At 37.0% G+C, this 2,468-nt stretch overlaps 1 protein-coding gene across 1 annotated transcript; it reads left to right on the top strand.

Moving 5' to 3' along the window:
- Positions 1-536: 536 nt before the first annotated feature.
- Positions 537-1,989, top strand: LOC132278955 (elongation of fatty acids protein 3-like). Its single transcript, XM_059780865.1, has one exon. It carries the CDS (start codon positions 652-654, stop codon positions 1,555-1,557), a length of 906 nt encoding a protein of 301 aa, XP_059636848.1. The 5' UTR covers positions 537-651; the 3' UTR covers positions 1,558-1,989.
- The last annotated feature ends 479 nt before the right edge of the window (positions 1,990-2,468 follow it).

The following is a 2,468-nucleotide window of genomic DNA, read 5'->3' as shown; positions in this document are numbered from 1 at the left end:
TGAAACCAAAATCTTTCTAATCTTACTACATTTGGTGCCCTGATTGCAAGATAAAATTTAAATATATATATTTAATTGTTCACAAATTATATATATCATTTAAATATTTGTGTGAGAGTCCAACTCATACATTTGAGTTTAAGAGTAATGCTATTTAGATTGATTCGTTTAGTCCAGAAGTTTAACTAATGGTTTTTTTTTTTTTTTTTAAAAAAAAAAAATTTTAAAAAAAGAAGAAGATTGAAACCCATGAGTTTGACAAATCTAACTTAAGAAGTATTTTTGGAATTTAAATATAAAAATTTTAAATTACAGGTAAATTTTGGAGTAGTATTTAGCTAAAATTTATCTTCTTTCATCTTTAATTATCTCTCACAAAAAAATGTATTTCTTTTATGATAGATGTGAAAACTTCATTGCCAGAGTCAAAAGTCTCTGATACCTTCTTCCCAATTTCCAGAAGGTCTACTATATATATATATATATATATATATATATATATTAGCGTTTCATTCATTAAGGTCTTTACAGTTCATTCATTGTCCATCTTTTATACCCTATAATCTTCAAAAGCACCATTTTCTCAATCCAATTTTAGAACAACAACCAACCAAAAAAACAGAGCTAAAAACTAGAATTATTTGCTCAAAAATGGTTCCTTTGGTGATCCAGAGCATGCAATACTGGCTATCGGAGCACCCCAAAATGGTCACATTCCGGTGGAACACCCAATTATGGGGCTCCACCTGGCTCTTCCTCCTCACCTCCATCTCCTTCTACATCACCGCCGCCGTCACCCTCCACCACCTCCTCCTCCCTCTCTTCCTCAGGCGCCGCAGCCGTCCCGTCCCACTCGGCCCCATCCCCGCCCTCCACAGCCTCGCCATGACCCTCATCTCCGCCGCCATCTTCGCCGGCACCCTCTCCTCCGTCGCCGCCGAGATCCGAGACACCCGGTGGCTCTGGCAGCGCTCCAAGACCCCATTTCAGTGGCTCCTTTGCTTCCCACTCGGCACGCGCTCCTCCGGCCGGGTCTTCTTCTGGTCATACGTCTTCTACCTCTCTCGCTTCCTCCTCCCACTCCGCACATTCTTCGTCATCCTACGACGTCGTACGCTCCCACATATCCAGCTCTTCTACGACTCGATCTTCATCTGTATGTCTTTTCTCTGGCTTGAATTCTCTCAGTCTTTCCAAGTGTTCACCATTCTCTGTGTGAGTCTCATGTATTCCATGGTCTTCGGGTACGGATTCTGGGCCGAACTCGGGTTCCCGGGTCCGACCTATCCGGGCATTGTGATCCATTGTCAGATGTTTTTGTTGGGTTGCAATTTGGTTTTTCATGTTGGGGCTATTTTGTTGCATTTCTTTAAAGGTGGGTGTAATGGAATTGGGGTTGGGTTTGTCAACTTTGTGCTTAATGCTGTTACTTTCTTCATGTTCTTCAAGTTCTATGTCAAGATGCATTTGCCTATCAGAATGGATGTCACTTCAAAGCCTAAATCTTCTTCGGAGACAAAAGATGAGTTTGCTAATGGCAAAGACAAGGATGATTGACGAGGGAAAGATGTTCGGTGTGCCAGACATTATATTATTGGTATACCATTCTTGATGAAAATGTCTCAAATGACATTAATTTTTATACAATTTTATTTCTTTATTTTTTCTTAAAAAATTCAAGCAAACTGTTAACACTCACAACATTGACATTATTAAAAGTTTGTACATGTTTTTGGTGTTTTTAATTAAACAAGTGTATTTGTTTTTATGGGGAACAATTTGAATCCTTGGGAAGGTTTTGTGTTCTTGCAAGACTACTATTACGTCATCATGTTCGTCAGGCTGAATTCCTATTCCCCGTTTGGACCGACAAAAGGAATTCAACTTGTACAAGTTATTAATAGTCTGCATCAGCAAAGAAGCTTTTTTTATCTTTCAACCTTGGCAGCTTTAGAAGCTTCCGTGCACTTCATCATAGAACTTTAAACCTTCAACCATTACTTATACTCTTATTAAACATCTTATTCACTATTTAGAATCTGGGATTTTGGGTTCTCAATAATAAAATGTAAATGTATATTAAGTATCGAAGGATTTTGTCTCGAATTTTTTATAAGAAATGTATTAGATATATATAGGTCGCACTATTTAATAATTTAAACTTTTGAATCAGATCACAAATTAGACTCTAAGTCTAGACTCCAGTTGTTACCGAGATCTCCTATCATTAAGCGGTCAAAATTACCCCATGGAAAATTTTGTAACTAAAGGTTCAAAATTCGTCACAAATAATTTTTTGCAATAAAAAATAATTGACAAGCTTTGGAACCAAATTTATTTTGTTAGTAAAATAGTTTCAAAACTAAATAGTTAGTCATTTGCAACACGTTAATGATTCTTCAACTACAAAGCAATCATTTAGACCATCTCCAATGCAAAATGTCATTTCGAATTGCCAAATCTATATT

Source organism: Cornus florida, unplaced genomic scaffold (assembly GCF_030987335.1).
Source record: "Cornus florida cultivar Cherokee Brave unplaced genomic scaffold, ASM3098733v1 CherokeeBrave_3.0.0_Hap2_Chr10, whole genome shotgun sequence".
In the NCBI taxonomy this organism is placed as follows: domain Eukaryota; kingdom Viridiplantae; phylum Streptophyta; class Magnoliopsida; order Cornales; family Cornaceae; genus Cornus; species Cornus florida.
This window is presented reverse-complemented; position numbering and strand designations above follow the sequence as displayed.

What these genes read in the sequence shown, in the direction of transcription:
- LOC132278955 (XM_059780865.1), top strand. Translation starts at nt 652, where the DNA reads ATGGTTCCTTTGGTGATCCAGAGCATGCAATACTGGCTATCGGAGCAC.